At 35.5% G+C, this 20,697-nt stretch overlaps 2 protein-coding genes across 2 annotated transcripts in view; one reads left to right on the top strand and one right to left on the bottom strand.

Annotated features, from left to right (window-relative positions):
* Positions 1-1,995: 1,995 nt before the first annotated feature.
* Positions 1,996-17,631, bottom strand: LOC110444415 (ATP-dependent RNA helicase DDX51-like). Its single transcript, XM_021488798.1, has 16 exons — positions 17,519-17,631; positions 16,330-16,819; positions 15,009-15,159; positions 12,193-12,338; positions 11,618-11,734; positions 9,348-9,409; positions 9,032-9,140; positions 8,066-8,181; positions 7,242-7,263; positions 6,385-6,523; positions 5,696-5,757; positions 4,471-4,586; positions 4,084-4,200; positions 3,257-3,422; positions 2,945-3,079; positions 1,996-2,534 (listed from the first exon to the last, which is right to left on the bottom strand). The coding sequence occupies exons 1-16, from the start codon at positions 17,539-17,541 to the stop codon at positions 2,502-2,504; spliced, it is 2,004 nt and encodes a 667-aa protein (XP_021344473.1). The 5' UTR covers positions 17,542-17,631; the 3' UTR covers positions 1,996-2,501.
* A 44-nt stretch (positions 17,632-17,675) lies between these two features.
* The window catches only part of LOC110444427 (adenosine monophosphate-protein transferase FICD-like), a 6,725-nt gene continuing 3,703 nt past the window's right edge, over positions 17,676-20,697 (top strand). The window contains exon 1 of the mRNA XM_021488809.1: positions 17,676-18,004. Coding sequence (XP_021344484.1) covers positions 17,731-18,004 — 274 coding nt within the window. The 5' untranslated portion in view covers positions 17,676-17,730. The remainder of the gene's footprint in view (positions 18,005-20,697) is intronic.

The raw sequence follows: 20,697 nt of genomic DNA on the forward strand, positions 1-20,697 counted from the left end.
TGGATTTTCAACTAGGGATGTACTTCCTACTTCCGTTTAGCTATACACTCCTGTGACCTTAAGTGTGTAACAAGTCATGTACCACATCTAACCAAGTTGAATAAGGAAATCTCCAGACATCCTATTTGAACATAAATTGAAAAATACTTCAAAGATGCTTTGTTTGGTTTCCTTGGACAACTCATCAACTATAGAACTAGGCGCAAATACGTCAAATATCACTGCAAGTCAGCAAAATAAAATAATAACTGCCTCTTTATTTTGGGTTGCAAATTCTTCATCTGCCAACTGTTTTCATTCTGACACCTATTTTTAACAGATTCTACTTTGTTTATGTGATATTGAGGAGTAGGAAAAGACAATAATGAAGTTTTTTTAATTTATACTTGTGGTTCATGTTACGAAATCTGTGCCCCATTAAAATGACAGTATTTCTTGTCAAATTTTGGCACACTTCTGCTATTAAGATCCTTATTTGTTAATACTACTTCATAAAGGAATCACAGTCATTTAGTAAACAAAGTTATAGATCTTTATCAATTAAATGAAAGCATGTTTATTGTGTTAACATTACCTCTCTGTCAGTCTCAGCTCTTCTTTCATATCAGCAGGATAAAAGTGGCATTTCTTATTCTTTCCATTATTACGGCACTCGGAGGTGTGAAATGTGTAAAGATATATAACAAAACGATATGAAGTTTGATTTTCTTCCGTGCTGTAAAGAATCCAAAACTTTACACAATGTCATGCATGCCCCTATGGGCCCCATTAAAATGACAATGTTTCTTATCAAAATTCTGGCACACTTCTGCTATTATGATCCTATTTTGTTAATACTACTTCATAAGTGGGTTCCAAAGTCATTTAGCAAACAAAGTTAGAGATCTTTATCGATTTAGATGAAAGCATGTTTATTGTGTTAACATTACCTCTCCGAGGTCAAACACTTAGTTGCTATTTGTTGGATTCTGCTCTCGTAACATCTTGTGAATTTGTGTATGCATGATAATAACATAAACTCACCCTTTAGCCTGGTGAGATAAGTAACAATTGGGGAAGGCTTCGCTCCAGTATACTTGTTATAAATAAAAGTCATTGAAATTTTAAATATTTTCATACCAAGATACAAATGTACGTAATAATATTCATAATTTTTTTCCCTTCCCGATAGATTCGGCATGGTAATTTTTATTGTTTTTCTATAGGCGTTTCAAGTCTTCAGTGCAGTTCAAGCTGACTGCACCGAACATTGATAAGTCACAATTTACTAGGGCCTGTTCATTTATGTGGAACAATCGGTTTATCCGTCTTTAAATGTAATATTTTCGGGTATACATCCTGGCAGACTTGAAAATGTCTATGAAGGCCTTGAAAGGCTTTGTCAAAGCTTGCCTGAAAGCAGCATCAGATTACTAGGTCCGACCTTATTTAATAAACGAACAACTTTGATCCAACCGGTTCCACTGTTTAAAAGAAAATGGCCCTAGTCATTCAATGAGTGTTGATTCAGAGATTAGGACAACTTTACCTAAAGCAATATACTTCTGTAAGCAATTTCTATTTTTCTGTCAGCTCACTTCTACACATCAACTGTGGAAAGCCAGCAGGCTGGTGGTAAATTTCATCTATTTTGATCGATTGTTAGCCTTTTTCCATTTTTCTGGTTGGAGGTGCAAATTGTGACCCGATTCCTAAACGAGAGGTGTAGTACTCTTTATACAACAAAACCTCAAATAATAAACAATGGACTATGGGAGATAATTTGATATATCATTTAAATGTGAAAACATGTTGCTAAGTATTTGTTAATAACATTATGATAGTGTATACAAACTGAATGTGGAATTATATTTGACTTGGGAGGTTTTCACTGAGGAAGTAGTTAACGGTGTATGAGGCAATTTTTGCAACAATATTAATTTATGTCAACTGACAACGATAAATGAAAAAAAAAATGAAAATAAACAACAGAAAAAATCAATTAAAACCATAAAACTAATTCAACATATGTAGTTTATTTGTTGATTGTATTAAGTTCATGCAGTTTTCCTCAGAGACCTGCTCCAAGGATCTTAAAGAACATAGTAGTGGATACTGAAAATTTCCATTTGTATGGGATACATTTATGGTGTTCAATTAGTGAATTTTCATTGAGGTGATCATTTGAATCACAAGGCTTCACTTGGCCATATTGCACGAGTCTAAATACATCCACATATATGTGGAGTGCTCTGTAGAGACCTGCTCTATAGTTCTTACACCACTAATATATAGTTCTCCCGACACATTTCTGGTATGGCATCCCAACAGTGTTGAGGAGTGAGCCCCATGCAGACTGGTACTGGACAATTTGTGTTGGTTCATCTGGAGCATAAGACCAGTTGCATGGGAATACAGGGATATCTGTCCCAAAGTTATTGTCTGCCGGAGGAGGTCAGTCGTTAGCAACATGGCATACAGTCATATGCTCCTTCACCAACATTTACTTTCTATGGAAGCTTTCATCCGTTGGAACTTTTCTTTATCTTTTCAGCCTGAAAATATAGATATTCAACAATAAACCCATGCCTGGTAATAAGCCCACTAATACAGTTTGGTAGAAATAATAACGACGGCGTTTTCATTGTCCTTTGATAAGCCCATCCTCTACTTTGAGTCGGTAACTACTTGTTGGTTCCCTTGGTTTATTTCAGGATAAATACAGTAGTAAGTATAGGGACAATTGTGAGGCACCTCTTTCGGCTTTTTTTAAGGCTATGTTGGTTAACAGATATATGCTGATCATGTGAAGCATCTCCTCTTTAGTCTCTGTGAAAGCCCATACGAGAGTCACAGAGGATAATTTGCCCGAGGATGTGAAACATCTCCATTAGCTTTCTCGTGCAGCTTTACCCTGGGTATCAGAGTCTCTTTGAAGGCCGACTCGAGTCATCAGGTTACTTACCTTAAGGATTTGAGGTACTTCTTCTAAAGCTTTCTTGAAGGCTGGGACGATGGGTTCTAGAGATTCTTCAGAAACTTTCTGTTCCTTGATCCTAGACTTTCCAGCCTCGCGGGTCATCTTCTTGAAGTGATAAAACTGTCAAACAAAAGACACAGAAATTACTCGGCTAGGCCTTTTGAGAAGATTTCCCTATATGGTTGAAATATTTTAAACTAATATTTTCAGAAGAGAACCAGCAAACCACAATTTATGCTGCTATTATCAAATGACTTTGCCTATTCATATCTGGGATGTTATTGTGGCAAGCCTCACCTCTTTGTTCTGCAGTAGGGTGATCGCTGTGCCTACTTTGCCTGCACGAGCTGTACGTCCTACACGATGGATGTACGTTTTAATGTTGTGAGTTTGGTCGTAAGATATCACAAACTTTACATTATCTATATCCATTCCCCTAGCCATGGCATCGGTGCAGATGATTCTGTAATTGTAAAAGATAGTTTAAGTGCTATATCAAAACCACAATAGACTCAATCCCAGTTATTATCCATAGATGTAAATGTAATACTACTGTATACCAGAGAACTTTCGCCAATCAAATACTTGTGTTTAATACTGATGATATTAATCCAGTGGTGATTTCTCCCAACACGTGTGATTACTCTATATTGTATATTGTGTATTAACATATTAGCCGTCTTGATAAATTTGCCCTCCTTGTACAAGGTGAAGCGAAAAGTTGAAGGTTCAACTGTGGCAAAAATTTCCCAGCACAGTGAGAATACAGTACAGAATATCAATTTTTATAATTAGAATTCAATACTTAGATAAAACATATGTACATTACTAAGCATAAGATTATGACTACAGTAAGATTATGACATTTAAGTCTAGGTAATAAAATGTGTACCCACTGATTTTTTAACAAAAAAATTTTGGACCAGTGAATTGTGCAAACTTTTAAAATGCTGACACAAACAGCACACCCAAGATAATTTCTCAAGAACTATGCTGCTTATTTTCAAAAATATATTCACAAATCCTGCTTCGTGATTTATATACTTGAAAATATTACAATAGATACTTGACTAGTCAAGCAGATGAAGTGAAAAGAAGATGGAGGATATTCTATTTCCACGTACATGTCAATTTGGCCTTTGGAGAATTCCTTGAGTATTCGCTTCCTTCTATTTGTTTGGAGACCAGAGGAGAACTCACGAACCTCCTTCCCTCCCATCAGTCGAATCAGGTGATACAGCCTGCAAACATTAACATTCAAAATTTATAATCGTTCCTTCTCCATGCAACGATTCTTACAAAGAAAAATAGAGGACAGTCATATTATGTCACTCTGCATAGGTGATAACTTTAACCGTCATGAGCTATCAACATAACGAACACATTCCTCTACACATCTCATCTGAGAAGTTTCAACACTTTTTGATCGACGTGCAAAACATCACTGCATAATTTTTGTATTTATTGATTACATGACCATTTGTATTCGGTCCGCTGTAAATCTGACTCACCTGTGTGCAGATTCTACTGAGTTGACAAAGCAGAGAACGTTGGTGAACATAAGGTTGTGTAGGTAATGGAGAATGATCAATGGTTTGGTGGCCGCCGTACACTCCACAAAGTACTCCTGTAAGGTCAAAAGTCACAATAAGTCCCTTTCCAGCCAGTGATTTGTTTTGCTTGGTTTTATAGCCCAATACAGGCTGTTCCCATAAAGGGACTTATTTTCCAAAAATGACCAAAAAATAAGGAATATTTACCAATTTCAATACAATTAATGCTATATTTTCTGAATTCATAAAGGAACCGACTTCTGTAAAATTTAGATAAAACAAGAGGCCCATGGGCCTAAACGGTCACCTGAGTCCTACAGTATTTATTTTTGATGTTGAAATATATACCAATTTGAGTACAAAATAGTTAAGTATAACAATAACTTAAGTTTGTCAGGACCATGAGCTGATCATTCCTAGACCGAGTTTCAGTTAAATCGGCCTATTAGAAGTTGTTTTAAGTTTGAAATAGTTTTTTCAAAATGGCGGCCGTGTCGGCCATATTGGATTTCTGATCGACCCGAAAAATAACAACACCTTGTCAGGACCATGAGTCAATCAATCCTACAAAGTTTCAGTTCAATCGGCTCAGTAGAACTTGATTTTCAGTTTGAAATAGTTTTCAAAATGATGGCCGTGTCGGCCATATTTGATTTCTGATCCACCCGAAAAATAACAACACTTTGTCAGGACCATGAGTCGATCATTTCTACAAAGTTTCAGTTCAATCGGCCCAGTAGAACTTGACTTTAAGTTTGAAATAGTTTTTCAAAATGGCGGCCGTGTCGGCCATATTGGATTTCTGATTGACCCGAAAAATAACAACACTTGGTCAGGGAGATGTCAGTAACCTTTCCATGAAATATTAATGAAATCCCTTTGCCAGTATTTCAGCTTGAATGTAAAATGTTAACGGACGATGGACGAAGACGTATAGCAATAGGTCACTTGAGTAAAAGCTCAGGTGACCTAAAAAAAAACCACTGCCAGCATAATTTGAGGATGTCCAACAAAACAGGACAAAGTAATGCAATTACGGGTTGAATGATACAGATACTTTATAATAAAGAATAAAAGATCCCATAGGCAATAATGTTCGGAAACAGACTAGTATTGATAAATGTTGAAACTTCTTTTTTTTTTGGAATGACCTCTTACCTTGAAAAAATGACTATGTACTTACACTCAGTCCTTGTGGAGTTGTGTACTTCCCAACAAATTCACCTTGATTTTCTTCCGTATCAGCTGTAACAGAAACAGTCATTATGTACAACAAGAGTTTAAACAAACAAATTTCAAGCAGGTTAATGAGGATATAAGCTTTGCTAAATCCAGTAGTAATAACAAATTCTGATAAATCAGACTTTTCATAGATTATCTGACACTGTTAAAGTGATTACCTAGTGTCAAAGAAACTTGTACAGTAATTAAGTCTTGTTAGTATGGATTTTAAAGTCTGATTATATAAGCTTGATGCAACATAAGTAGTATTTCTGATATGTATACAAAGTCTGCCTCTTCCAACAAACATATCGTCTTTCAGTAAATCATTTTGTAATGTCATCATTTGATGAGTAACATTCTGGCATTACATGAATTTGCGATATATTTATAGAGGGAGATGAATAAAAGAATCAATACGGTAGGAACAAAAGAAATACAGCACCTTTAAATATGTTTAGGGATATGAAACGTTGCAAATCAAATGGCCACTATATGGAGATTTCGCCACATTTTCCCCAATTCTGTTTCTTTTAACATCCTAGAGCAAACTGAAATTTATGAGATACAATTTAACCATAATAGTTTCATATATCTTATTTATTTCAATAAGCTTGCAGCTCATTGGTGGCCTGGCTTGTATCAGTGTACCTGATTGGCCAGTAGCATCTTCACACACTGAGGAGGCAGGTTTCACAAGAGAAGTAAACAGCTTGGGCAGGAACAGATTCAGCTGCTGAAGATTTTCTGGGTTCTGTGATAATGTCGCTGAGAACAGCAGTTTCTGTAGCTGTGAATAAGAAAAGATAGAAGAAGTCTCATATGTTTTTGTTAAAGTATTCAGATAAATATAGTATACAATGAATATCTACAGCTAAATTACATTCTTTCGTATTTAAATTGCGATACCCAACAAAATCTTTATCTGGAAAGTTCAAATTATGTTCAATAGTTTATAATTATGTGTGCAAACAATCACTGAAGTATTTCAACCTTTGAATATTGATGGCGACATTGACCTTGAGAATGAAATTCTGTTTGGAACCTGTCACACTCTTTTGTCATGACCCATGTACACACCATCAAACAATCCTCAACAGTTTAAACGTTACAATATGGATAAGATCTGCACAGACAAAGTGACGGATAAACTCATGAACAGGAAAGAGAAGCCATTTCCTGATGATACTGTCTATGTACTGTTATCCATCAAAAGACCCGATATTTTGTGAGGCTTACATTTTGTATAAATACTATATCACCGGTACCACTGCCACACAAGACAAACACTAACAATTCATGTCTACATAAAGATATTGTATGTATTTTGTGTATCTGCACAATAAGACTGCTCAAATTAGGATAGAACAACACAAATACATATAATTTAAACAACATAATCTTACAATGTCATATAAATAGAATTCCACTCCAGAGAAAAAGGCAAAAGTAAATACTGTACCCCTGCATTTCCATTTACTAAAAGTCAAATTACAATATATACTTACAGGTATACGAGGCTTCAGGCAACTGAAACAAAAATGATAAACAAGAGATTAATACCGATATGTTTGGTTATAATACAGTGGAACCAAGGATATCTTATTGATTTCGCTTATAAAGATATTTTTCTGTATAAAAACTAGTATCCAGAATATTGTTATGATATTGTCAAATGTGTGACCCCTTTCCCTAGAATATTTTCCCCCTGACATTGTTTTTTTGTATAAAGCTAAAAACCCAGGCAAGTTGTCTGTGTGTGACACCTGGACAATACGTTTGACTTAACTGCATATTGCCCGAGGTACAAGTATAATTGTTACGCAGCACACCCGTTCAGGTAAGTTTTTGTACACCTGATCACTTCACTCCGATTCCCAGTAAACAGAGGATCACCCCTGGAGTGCTGGCAATGCATATTATTTTTAAACAAAATACGTGCAGTAGCTTATGGCTATATGAAAAACACTAGGATTGTACATGTGTATAAAATGGAAATAATTACTGATAGTTTCTGCCGCCATTTTTGTTACAAAAAGGACGGTGTATTTTAGGAATATTCATGGTTACCTCAACATGTCCGACAAGAAAACCATGCCGATTTCAATGAAGACATTACTTTCAAAAGGAAGTGTTGTGTTTTTAATCATTTAAACAATAGTTTCTGTATCGCAATGCAGGTTGATGTATTCGGGTCTCGGTGAGAACATATAGAAATCTGGCCATAAATTCCCCTGTATATTTTATTGGTGTCTCAAATTCTCAGACATGAGTGCCTGGGTGTTTTAACTGTTATGTCAGATTATTTCTGGCTGTAGCCAGGTGTACTGACCTTTGAGCGGTGAGTATTTCTGGCTGTGGTCGGGTGCTTTTGTAGACAGCATTCTCAACCCTAACCAGCCAATCCTGTTTCACCAGTTCCATCATTTTGTCAGCTTCGTCTATCACCTGTCGAGATAATATATTCACTTTTTTGATAATGGAAGTTTTAGAAAATAATGTAACTTCAGCCTGTAGCTGACTATCAGAGATTTACTTTAATACCTCTAATACCTTTACTTTCTGGATGCGAACGGAATTTTTAGATATGCATGTCATGTGATAGAGGAACACCTGTACTTCTTGTAAACAGTGATAACCTGACAACAGTTAAAACAAAATGCAAAAACAATCAAACAAGCCGGTAGTAGTCAGTAGATATCCCAGTGTACATGTACTGGTGTTTTTGCTAAATTTCTGAACTGATGGTTGCTTTCAACAGACAAAATGCAGTCAGTGAATTATGACAGGTGACAGTATCATAAACACTTGAACACTCAATATGTAAAAGACTACTCAAAATTAAGGAAAATCAGGATACTTTTGTCACCAACAAGCTTTAAACAAGAACAGTGTAGAAACAAACATATTATTATATTATTTGATAGTTTGACACTAACCTTTAAATGAGCCTCAGCTTTTTCTAGTATAATCCTTTAATGACCTTTTTATTCCATTGAGGAATGAAGTCGATAGAGTGATGACAAAGTTTTACTAACAATAGTGAAAGTGACTTTGACCTTTGACCTAGTTACCCAAAACGCGAACCTGTTCAAGGTATTGTTGTACCAAACACTTATAAAAATTTTCCTGAAATTCCGTTGAGAAATGAAGTCACTAGAGCGATAATAATGAGTGTAACATACGTATGGGCTGTATTCTATATTTCCTCAAACTTCAGTTGTGAGGAGATAATAAGTCGCTCATTATTCAAAACAATAAACATGATCCATCATTAGACAAATGAACAATGACTTACTAGGAAGCGCAGACCTGACAGATCAAACCCCGGAGTCTGGTTGATGTGGTCAACAAGTCGGCCAGGTGTAGCTATGATAATATCCACAAGGCTTTGGTAACCACGGAGACTGTCCAACAAACAAACTCAAAAGTAGGCACAGTACACTGAAGATATGTTTGCAAATCATTCACCTAAGACTGTAATCTTTAGACCAGGCTTAATCAACAACTTTCAACCTTTCTTTTCAAGACTCCATAATATGAACTTAAATGTTGAATGAACAGACATTTGTCACTTTAAACTAAGAAATGACATAAATATGGTGGCCACTTACCTCCTTCTGACCAATGTCTGCTGTTCTAGTTTGAAAGCTTTCTGTCCAGTAAGCAGACCTACCTGTAACAAAAAATAGCTTTTCATGAGGCATCATTAAATAACTGTAGAAAAGCCAAATACTGGATTCGTGAGTTTAAGTATGTCTAGTTGATGTTTTTTTTTATAATAATTTTAGTAACATTTTATTGTTTAGGTCACCTGAGCTTTAGCTCAAGTGACCTATTGCTATCCGTCTTCGTCCGTCTTCGTCTGTCGTCCATTAACATTTTACATTTTCAACTTAAGCTGAAATACTGGCAAAGGGATTTCATTAATATTTCATGGGAAGGTTACTGACATCTCCCTGACCAAGTGTTGTTATTTTTCGGGTCGATCAGAAATCCAATATGGCCCCATTTTGAAAAAACTATTTCAAACTTAAAATCAAGTTCTGCGGGGCCGATTGAACTGAAACTTTGTAGGAATGATTGACTCATGGTCCTGACAAAGTGTTGTTATTTTTTGGGTCGATCAGAAATCCAATATGGCCACCACGGCCGCCATTTTGAAAAACTATTTCAAACTTAAAGTCAAGTTCTATTGGGCCAATTGAACTGAAACTTTGTAGGAATGATCGACTCATGGTCCTGATAAAGTGTTGTTATTTTTCGGGTCGATCAGAAATCCAATATGGCCGACACGGCCGCCATTTTGATAAACTATTTCAAACTTAAAAACAAGTTCTAATAGGCCAATTTAACTGAAACTCGGTCTAGGAATGATGAGCTCATGGTTCTGACAAACTTAAGTTAACATTATTCTTAACAATTTTGTACTCAAATTGGTACATATGTCAACAACAAATAAATACTGTAGAACTCAGGTGACCATTTAGGCCCATGGGCCTCTTGTTTCAAAGAGGCTTAGATTTATTGTCATCAGTCATCTTTGACGTCTGAAGAGATATTCCTGTGTAAAATATTATGCATTACAAATATTGTCGTACATACATGTCATAAATTATCTAGTTAAATTTACATAAATGAGCAATCAATTCATTATCTGGAGTATTAAAACATCATTATTTTTATAAAGGATCTGTACCTGATGTCTAGTTTGAACATCTGCTATTCGCAGATAGAACCTTGAATTAGTTATTTCTTTCATCCAATAATATGAAAACTATTTCTCAAAACAAGTTACGTACCAAGAAAATATCATTGTCTAAACTAGGAAAAGTATGATTGATTATCAAATGTTGATCAATTGTGAAATGGATCGTATTAAATTGTTTTACCACTTCCAAACTGTCTCAGGGCTGTTCCAGAAAAAAAGACATCCCCCCCTGGGCCGGCACTTTTTCCAAACCCTACCACCCATAACTTCAATAATCAGCTGACCCCTACCACCCGTAATTACGAATTTTGTTCCATACCAACGACCCACAATTGTTTTTTAGTTTAAAAAAAATGAAAAAAAAAGTAGTACCCACATACCATGTTATTCAAATAGTTAATTTATACCCATATACTATTAAATTAAATAATTACCGTTGTTTTACTATCATTTGATATAAATAAACTAAAATTTAGTTTAATATATATATATGTGTTGTATTCTTTTTGTGCTTTTGCTATATATTATATACATAGAGAATGCGATAAACGAGGCGGAAAATTGGCCTAAACCATGCCTCACCATCCATCTTCCCCCATCTTCCGGGCTCCAACCACGCGAATGGGCAGCCATTTTTGTGAAGAGTGATAACAGCGCCCTCTATCAAGATTGATTTTTTTTTATCATAGGAGTTGCGTCCCTTGACCCACATACTGGAAGCGACTTGCAAGCGATACAGTAATGTCACGCTGCCGAAGTTTCAGCACGTATTTCAATAACGCAAATCTACATCCGAGCTTCAACCAGATATTTTCATATCACACCACCATGTAAATTAATTAATCAGGTTTTATTTATTTTTTAAATATTTTTTTTTATTTCTCCAATGTACAACGACCCACAGAAACGAAAATACAACAACAACAACAACCAATAACTACGATTTTATTCAATGTTCAACCACCCACGTTAACAAAAAAAGTTTGCCGTCCCAGGGGGGGATGTCTTTTTTTCTGGAACAGCCCTCATCTACTATTTACATCAAAACACTAGTTTACAGCAGTATAAAGACAAGTTTTTATGACTTGGTATCACAAGCATCACTTCTTTTTTTGACATCCCAGATTAAAATTGTCTAGTATTGGTGTAGCCGACAGCAACAGCATTGCCTACCTTGAGGTCTGACCCTTTAATATAGGTCTGGAACACTTTGAACACCTGTACAGCAAGGTCTTTCACCGGTAGCACTACCAGTGCACACACCTGTCTGTGCACACGCCCCTTCAGAGCCTGGAAACACAGAGCTATATATCAAAAATTGAGATGGGTAGAGCAAACTAAATCATGCATATACAAAATTTATCAAGTAAGCATGCAAAATTTAAAGGATTTTCAGGTTTTCATGTACTTCAAGCAAAACTTCATAGGTTATAAATAATCCAATAGAATTTAACTACTTCAACAAGGTGCAAATCTTAAATGTATCGTTTCTGATTGGATTACTCCTAAGGTTTCAGTCTCATAACTTTAATTATGTAAAACCGCAAGTTTATCAAGATTATACTTAACATATATTATGTAGAACAATGATCAAGACAAAGTTTAACATTCAATTAAGAAGAAATATTTGAATGAAGAGGACTTTTTAATTGGATGAATGGGATGGGTGTTTTAATTTGAAGAATGAAAATGACTACCAGTATTTACCTGAATGTAGAGAACACATTAAGGGGGAATGCAAGTTTTACCTGGATAATTGGGAGGACAAAAGCCAGAGTTTTGCCGCTGCCTGTGGGAGCAGACACACAGATGTCACTTGGCCAATAACCTGCCTTCCCCACCATTCCTCCAACACTCAGTGTATCCAGCAGCATTGGAATCACCTGCATCTGCACTGAAATAAACACATTGTTATTAAGTGGATGTACAGTCTGTCGGAAGATCCTTAGGAATGAAGATATATTTTGATGAAAATTTTGCAATGGTACTGACAGTGGAGTTTTTTACCCCTTCCTCTCCAAAGTGGAGGGATGAAAACTTAAATTTTGAACCATGAAGTGCTGTTAAAGCAACGTTACCTGAAAATGTTGAAAGAGGTTGAATAATTTGTATGTTATACTTTTAGTATACGGTTAAGAATGACTCAAATTGATATTTTTGTGTTGTTTAGACATGTGGTATTTTATTTCCATTTCACTGTGAACACAATCACAGTGAAATGGAAATAAAATACCACATATATATTTAAAATGGGGTGCGGAAAACATCATAAAATGGTGTGGCAAAAACATTGCAAATCGTTATCAAAGCGTGCGACCATTGATGGATGGAAAAAACATTTCCCGAGGCTGACATCACGGCCTAGATTGTTGGTCAAACTGATGACCAAAACTTGTTGAACTTGAAATGTTCGTCGTGCTCCAAACACAAGAAGGAGAATGTTTTCACAAAAGGCTGATCTAATATTAAAAAAGTGCTCTTACCCAACATGAACATTAGGCTAGAGGATCACTTGTCCACTATTGAAAGTATCACAAAAGAAACTTCAATTAAAAAAAGAAAAACGCTTTGTGAAATGGTCACAACATTAATGGAAGACATCGACGATGATGAAGTTACTGAGAGTAAAACAGATGACTGTGCCAATTCTGTATTTAGGACAATTTACTATGCAGCGAAAGAGATGAGACCAAGTGACAATTAACGATGGTTGTTTAAACAAGGTTCGTACAGGAATCTTGCTATGAAATTTAGGGCCTTTTTAATGACTTTTTAGGGCCTTTCTGAGTAAATTTAAGTAAATTGTTGACACCTATTCCAAAAGACAGAAAAAACTGATACTTTTACATAAAATTGGACATTTTTGTTCATTTTGTAATAAGTGTTACATGATTGAAGTTTTATGAAACACTTTAAACACTGATAACACTGTGTGCAAAGTCCATAGAATTTCTGCACGAAGAACGTCGTTTTTGTTTAACAAAGTCATTCAAAGATGTGGGTCGCACCTTGTGTTCAGATGGACCAGCGCCGCAACATTTGCAGGCAGGGGCACTTGCATGTCTGTCACATCCAATTCCTTTTCTGGGTTTGCAGACTTACTGGTAAACTGTTCAAACGCCTGCTGACAAGTGTTACTTGCCGATGTAGCACAGGTGCGATGCTTATCACTTCTCTCTTGTGACTTTAGAGCTGATGCGCCCATTTTCCGAAGAACGATCAGTCTCCTATAAACTGTACAGAACGTGTCATATTTTGACTCTGCTTTAATAGCCCATGAGTAACGGTTAACCCAACTAGCTGGTACACTGTGCGCCCCATGTCTGATCCGCCATTTGCTTTTGGTACTCGGAATACGTACTCGGAACACCTCTAGACTTTACGTTGAATATACTAAAATCGGACACGGAAGCGGATATCCGGAAATCGCATTACGTTAAGCGAATGTTCGCCGTTTCTTTTGAAATCCATGTTAAATAGCAAGTAAAAAAATTAACAAAACACACAGGAAATTTACACGGAAACTATATTTGATGCCTCTAACATCAAATTCAAGGCTCATTTTCCCAAATTCAAGGCCTCTTAGTGAAATTTTAGGCCTTTTAAGGCCTTCACATCATTTTCAAGGCTTTTCAAGGCTAATTTTTAGGGCTTTTTCAAGGCCTGTACGAACCCTGTTAAAAGCGCCATGATTCAATTCTCACTCATATAAGCGTTTGTAATGGGAGGCATTGCGTACTAAGCAAGCGTCTAAGTGACTCACTGTAAGCGTATTATAATCTGCTAAATTGGACACGGAAACTGTCGCAATGTTCCGGATTTTGCTTGCGTGAATTAAGCAAGTTCATTTTTTTCTTTTGCGTAATTTGTGAATTTTCGTGCATGAATACACATTCACGCAAGCTATCTGGAGCAGTGTACTGAAATGGAAAAGTCATCAAACTGCTGAAACAACAGAATTATCGCGGCTCTTGACAAGATGTGAACTATCATATATATGTAGATAGATTGAATTTCCTCTGGCTCCGACACCAGAGCGCACTACTATATGAAAATGTGGAATTCTCCGACACCGTTTGGTATCGGAGAGTTATTAAGTGCTGACAACAACAATCTACTATGACAACTCATACCTTACTTATATTGATAAATGGATTATTTACTGATCCAAATCCGCTCTTTTTATCACTAAATTCCATCTGACAGTAGAGTCCTCAATCATTCAAAATTTCCAAGCTGGGGAAACCCCATTTCTGTAGGTCATGGGGGCAATATATATGTATGTATATAATTATTATGTAGTAGTGCGCTCTGGCCCCACACCAGATATCTATCTGCCAAAATGTATAAGTCTGGTGTCAGGGCCAGAGGAAACTCAGGCTCACATATATATATGGTAAATGTTTCTTTTTAAAAAATGTTTGTGTTAAGGCATTTGGAAGGAACAAACATGCAGCAAGTACTACAGTACGCTTGATATCAAGGTACTGTTAATTAAGTATTTTATTTTAGTTACATTTGTCATGCATTATTAATACAAAACAATAATTAAACAGTAGCTTACCTGGGAAAAAATGTGAAATGTTGTTTTCTTGTAACTGGACCACAAGATCAGGATCAAGTCCAGTCATCTTTCCCACTGGAAGAGTTGTAGACTTAAGATCAGCCGTGATAACATTGGGATTGGCCAACCAATCAGGCAGGACACGATTTACCTTGAAAAGTTTAGATCACTCTAGTTATTTTATATACGATTTATATCCTCAATTGTAATAATTAATCACCTGATAAACCTTGCCTCGCTACGGGTAATTAACATTAATAATTACTATTGGAAGTGGACTCACTTTTTTGTTAATAATAATGTACCATAATAGTGCCATATATTTAATTTCACTATTTCAATATTTTCACTATACAACTTGTACCAGTATTTCAAAGTTGGCAGCAGATCTGCTCTACCACAAGGTTGGCAAGGACCAGACTGCAAGGATGCCAACATACCCCGTCTCTGGCACACATACACAACACAAATGGAGACTCGTCTTTAAATAACCTTATCTGTTGATAGGACGTTATTTTATTTTTTTTAAATATAAAAAACAAACAAACAAGTATTTCAAACTTTAAAGGAATCGAACAAGTATCAGCTAACTTGTCGGAGATAAAATCAAGTAAATCAACATTGACTTAACATTTAAACTGTTACAGAGAAAAGTAGACAAGAAGTTGATCATTGGTGCTGGGTCTTGTTGTTTTTCGTCAACCATAGCAGGCCGGGACAGGTGCAATTCAATTTGTCTATGAATATTGCACCTGGCACAACCTGCCATAGGCAACTTCTCTCTAAACAAGCATCAAGAAATGACTGCAGAAAGCCGACCAATATATTACACATTACTTAACCAATCCTTGTAATCATGACATAATTACTACTGATCTCTGTAGTTGTTCTTACTAGAAACAAATATGCATCTTAATATCAAATTGTGGGCAATTTCTAATAGCTCTACAGTACAGTGTCAGTTCTGGCGATGTCCAATGTAAACTGAAGCCAACAAAACACAAAAAGAAAAGCAGAGCATTCCCAATATTTTACTGTATGTTGTACATATATGAACATGATTGGGACCAAACTTAAAAAAAAAATATGCATGAACACTGTATATAACCCCCATGAATAAAACTGTATATAGACTTTCTGTTATTTGATCAACCAACTGCAAAAGACTATCTATGACAGCTGAACAACTGAGCCCAACTATTTCTTATATTACTATACAAACAGTCCTCCTATGATATCCAGCATTCATCAGCCGAGTTTTTTTTTAAAGTCCTGACTATGTATATTTATTTTTTGACAATTACACTAAATATATTGATACCTTCTGGACAACTTTCTGTTGAAAATTCCCTAGCACAGGAAACTTCTTTTCACCATCCATTACATCAGTGTCATCACCAACATCAACTTCTTCCTTTCCTTTCAAATCAACAGCAGACTCATCCAACAGATTCTCTTCTTCATCCATAGCATTTTCTGTTTTCTGTTGCATTTCTTCACCATTCTCATCTGATTTGTGTTTCTTTTTCTTCTTTTTCTTAGACGATGTTTCATCCACCTCTGTTGTTTCATTCTCAGTCCTTCGTTTCTTCTTCTTTTTTCGACTTCCTGAACTTATATCTTCGACATCCGACACTTCCTTGCTTAATTTGTTGTTTGTAGTAGTATTGTCATTCTCTATGGCTTTCTTGCTCTTAGACTCTCTTTCAGCTTTACGTTGCTTAGCCTCACTTTTGATTTTCTCTAAAATTTCTGAAGCAGTCAATTCCTTTTGGTTTTTGTCAATTGCTGTAGCCTCATCTCCCATGTATCTGAAATTATAACAATGTTTTTTTTTGCCAAATATGTTAATTTTGAAAGATTGAAGGGCCCAAGGCACTAGAGGATTGGTGGCATGAATGTTGAAAGAATGATGCGCTTTTTTGCTCAAAGTGTTTAAAAGAACTTTGTGTGTTTTTATTTCACTTAATTCCCCATTTCAGTAATAAAATTGTAACTCAAATGGGTAACTGTTACCCAAATGCAGGATTATTACCCATATGCGCCGTTGTGCCCAACCTGATAAATTTATACAACTTGCTTGCTGAAGAAAATGAAATTATCACATGCAAAGATTATGATGCAGTGACCTTGAAACATTCATTCACTGACCTTCACTTTTAAAATTTAGGTCGAGAATCAGAATATTCGTATTAAAATTTCACTCTTTGGTTGAGAAGTTCAGTAATATTATAAACTTTTTTGCAAACAGAAAAAAAGTTTGAAAACCGGCGAATACGATACGTCAAATGCGGGCGTTCGAAAAAACAACAAACATAACCCACGTTAGTCCACATATTGAAGGTAAATGACAAAAAATGAAACTGCACGTGGTGAGAAATCAACTTTCTGTAGTCGCCCCAGAGTTAAAGACAAGTTACAGATCGACACGGGCGAATGGAAGACCTTACCTTGTGTTACTTTGATGACATTTATCATAATTTGCAATTATTTTGTATTTGATGCATTACCTGGAGACTGAGAAAAGTGCCATTTTGAAGTCGTCTGTTATTCAATGAGCAACATTAAATAAAATTAAACAAGAGCACATGCTTTTCCGTGTGGTAGACATTTTGAAAGGGGCCTTATGGGAGTCGGAAATTGAGTCTACCAATCAAAATTCGCCAAATTTCGTTTCCTGTCAAATGACCTTCACCCTTGTGAGTTACGTGGAAATGGCAGTATGTCAGAGTCAACCGGCGATAAGACGAAGAACTTGTCGGTTATCGGCAAAATCAGGGTCATCAGAACCAAATACCTAACTAACACAATGATATCGTCAACAGTACTTCCGGTGATGTTCCTAGCGGGAATGGCGGTGGCTTGTCTGATCTCCGTATTGCCTACAGTTCTACTTTCACTTCTGTCTGACAAACGTCAGCTCACGTCAACAGTATCCCAACATGACACATCTGTTATGCTACGAGTCCGACAACACATCCTACCGCCAAGTCCAGGTATTCCTGAATGGGAGTTTATGTAATTGTGTATTCTCGATACCATTAATGACAACCATCAAGGGTTAATAATGCTAACGTTAAATGCCCAAATAATGTGCCAGTGCTCAGTGTGTCCAGTGTACTTAAAGTCACTATTGCGCCATCACTAGTACTAATAGTTATCAGGTCCAGTACACTCTGCCGATTGAGCTATATAGCTATAAAGACCTATATAGCTATATACACCTATACATTATAGCTGTATTGAGCTAAATTTTCTCAGATTTCAATTTTCATTAAATTAAAGCAAAGTCGCATAAAACAATAAGGTTTATGGTAATGTTGACTACAAAAAGCATACAGTTAGATGTTTATTTTCATTTTTCATAAATGTAAAATTTCCGATTTTTTTACATCATTATTTTTTAAAAAGAACCCTTATGTTTAATGTCTTTTGTTATCAACCTAATGATACAATCTTCTTTTAAAAGCGACTTTGTTTTGTTTTCCTTAAAAACGAAAATTACTCAAAAAATAGCTCAAAAGACCTATTTCAGATAGGTCAATAGAGCTATTATAGGTCTTTACAGCTATATAGCTCAATCGGCAGAGTGTACTGGACCTGGTTATAACCAGCCTCCTCTCGGCCGGGTATTAAATCGATCCCTCTGCCCCGTCTGGATATTAAATCGATCCCATGCCTTGTAATGGAGTTTCACACTGGGACGATTTTAGTTGATACATGTATAGTTGTCGACACCAATGGAAAGCTTCAGTTAGCTTCTTGCGGCGCATTTTAATGTTCCTATACTAATACATGACTTCTGGTGCGTATTGATATAGAGGGTTTAAAATCCTGAAATCTTACAGTTAAAAGGTGAATTAAGATATTAATGGTCTGACACGATCTTGCTAATAGCAAGAGGCATTGAATTTACAGGGGTGATCAGACCAGAACTTGTTGAGTCTGTGTTTAAATCTATTCACGCTAGGGGCATTTACCACATGGTTTGACAGACTATTCCAGGACTCCCTGTTACTGTAGCTGTTACTGCTTAATTGTCTGTTGGTTCTCTTTTTAAACAGCTTTTTGTTGTTCCCTCTTAGAATTAATTGACAGCACATTGGTCCGCACGATAAATAGGGTTGTATTTCTAACTAAACATGTAGATATATTAAATGAGGTGAGATTTTTTTATGAACAATTGTATTCTATTGATAATGAAGTCGATGACATAGATTTGGATGAATTTTTAGAAGATTTTGATGTTCCAAGATTAAATGTTGAAGAAGCGGTCAGTTTGGAAGGTATTATAACACTTAAAGATGAATCATCTGTTTATTTCCTAATTACCTAATCCATCTGAAAAAATTATAAAACAGCTCAATTTTGTTCTTTTTATTTTTTTATGGAATACCAAAACTGATAAGATTAAACGGGAGATAATAATTCAAAATTATCAAGAAGGTGGGCTAAAAATGGTAAATTTAATGTCTTTTATTGAAGCTCTGAAAATAAGTTGGATAAGAAGGTTTTTTAGATCAGAAGGTAAATGGGTAAGCGTTTTAAAATCTTGTGTAAATCCTCATATCTTGGCTAACTCAGGAAACAAGTTCTTAAATAAAATTCAAGGAAATTGCAAAAATGTGTTTTGGAAAGATGTGTTTAGGGCATGGCATAAATTAAGAGCAAAAGAGGAGCTGTTTAAAAATGAGAATTTTGCCCTACTTAAGACACCCTTATGGTACAGTATAACAAAAATATTTCTGTTGGTAATAAAGTTGTTTTTTTATCGTAAGTGGTTTAAAACGGGATTATTATAATTAATGATTTGTTGAAAAACAACACAGACTACTCTTTCTTGTCTTTTAAGGAATTTTGTGATCTACATGGTACAATAACTAATTATCTAGAATATCATGGCTTGATAACAAGCATAAAGAATTATCTGAAACAACTTAATTTGCCAAACAAAAATGTGATATACCCAATTATACCGTTACATCTTGTAATAATTTTAAAGAAGAAAAAAGGTTCTCAAGACTTCTATAATATACTTATCAGAAATAATGCATCAATAACTGCTCAAACAAAATGGGGAACTATATTCGACTATAATCAGGAAACTTGGGGGAAAATATATGCTATTCCTTTCAGGGTTACAAAAAATACAAAATTGCAATGGTTGCAATTTAGAATTAATCATTATATTTTAACAACCAATTCTTATTTATGCAAAATTGGACTTGTAAATAACCCACACTGTGTTTTTTGTATCATAGAAAGGGAGACAATTACCCACGTTTTATGGGAATGCAGGGAAGTACAAAAATTTCTGAGCAATTTTGAAAGTCTTTTAAGTGCTCTCACTATTCCTTTCTCACTAAATAAAGAATCAATGATCTTTGGTTTTATCAACCAAACTGGAATTTATACCAGAATTGATAATGAAATTACTCTGTTCATTAAACAATATATATACAAAACCAGATGTTTTCATAAGTCACTTAATGTGACGGCTTTAGTCAATTCGATTAAAGATTACTATAAGGTTCAGAAATATATTGCTCGTGGTAAAGGGGAACAAGGCCTTAGAAGATTTACTTCTGAATGGGAAAAATGGTTAAAATTAGTAGAGCTTGACCTCAACTAACCCTGAATATTATGACTATTTATATTAAGTTATTAGTTGTTATTCTACTTAAAAAAA

The sequence above is a fragment of the Mizuhopecten yessoensis genome, unplaced genomic scaffold (assembly GCF_002113885.1).
Source record: "Mizuhopecten yessoensis strain PY_sf001 unplaced genomic scaffold, ASM211388v2 scaffold2041, whole genome shotgun sequence".
Classification (NCBI taxonomy): Eukaryota; Metazoa; Mollusca; class Bivalvia; order Pectinida; family Pectinidae; genus Mizuhopecten; species Mizuhopecten yessoensis.

Coding starts and splice junctions, on each gene's coding strand:
- LOC110444415 (XM_021488798.1), bottom strand. CDS start 17,541: ATGGCACTTTTCTCAGTCTCCAG. Junction 4,201..4,470: donor TCAGTAGAATCTGCACACAG/GTGAGTCAGATT, acceptor TAATGTTTGCAG/GCTGTATCACCTGATTCGAC. Junction 3,080..3,256: donor CCCTACTGCAGAACAAAGAG/GTGAGGCTTGCC, acceptor TTTGTTTGACAG/TTTTATCACTTCAAGAAGAT.